Source organism: Penaeus monodon, chromosome 33, assembly GCF_015228065.2.
Source record: "Penaeus monodon isolate SGIC_2016 chromosome 33, NSTDA_Pmon_1, whole genome shotgun sequence".
In the NCBI taxonomy this organism is placed as follows: domain Eukaryota; kingdom Metazoa; phylum Arthropoda; class Malacostraca; order Decapoda; family Penaeidae; genus Penaeus; species Penaeus monodon.
In genome coordinates, this window is record NC_051418.1 from 31,183,792 (window position 1) to 31,184,190 (window position 399).

The 399-nt window shown below is 48.9% G+C and overlaps 1 protein-coding gene across 1 annotated transcript in view; it reads left to right on the forward strand.

The window, feature by feature from the left end:
• LOC119594377 (procollagen-lysine,2-oxoglutarate 5-dioxygenase 1-like) overlaps positions 1 to 399 on the forward strand; it is a 46,541-nt gene that overhangs the window by 39,149 nt on the left and 6,993 nt on the right. Inside the window, 1 exon segment of the mRNA XM_037943438.1 lies at positions 211 to 332. Coding sequence (XP_037799366.1) covers positions 211 to 332 — 122 coding nt within the window.

Consider the following 399-nt stretch of genomic DNA (forward strand, 5'->3'; position numbering starts at 1 on the left):
TAATGTACGCTTCAAATCGAATCAGTTTTCTTGACTGAAACGAGCGGTTCATAATGTTTTTACCCATAATGTGACACACAAAAAGAAAAAAAAGAACACTTTTCTTTACATTTATAATGCATTCACATCGAATATGAAACCCACTCACCACAAGCAAAATCTAACGGCGCCCACGAACTGCATCGCTCATCCGCCCACCCTCGCCCGCAGGTGAAATATCACGAGGAGAGAGTCTCGGCGTGGGCGGAGGCCATGAAGGAGGAAGTCGCCTCCGTCAAGTACACGGGCGTAGAGGACAACGTAAAGGAGTGGCACGCTCGCAACGCCGCCGTGTGAGTGCCACGAAATAGACGCCGCCCGGTGCACGTCCCTTGTTTATTTGTTCTACTTTCCTGTACT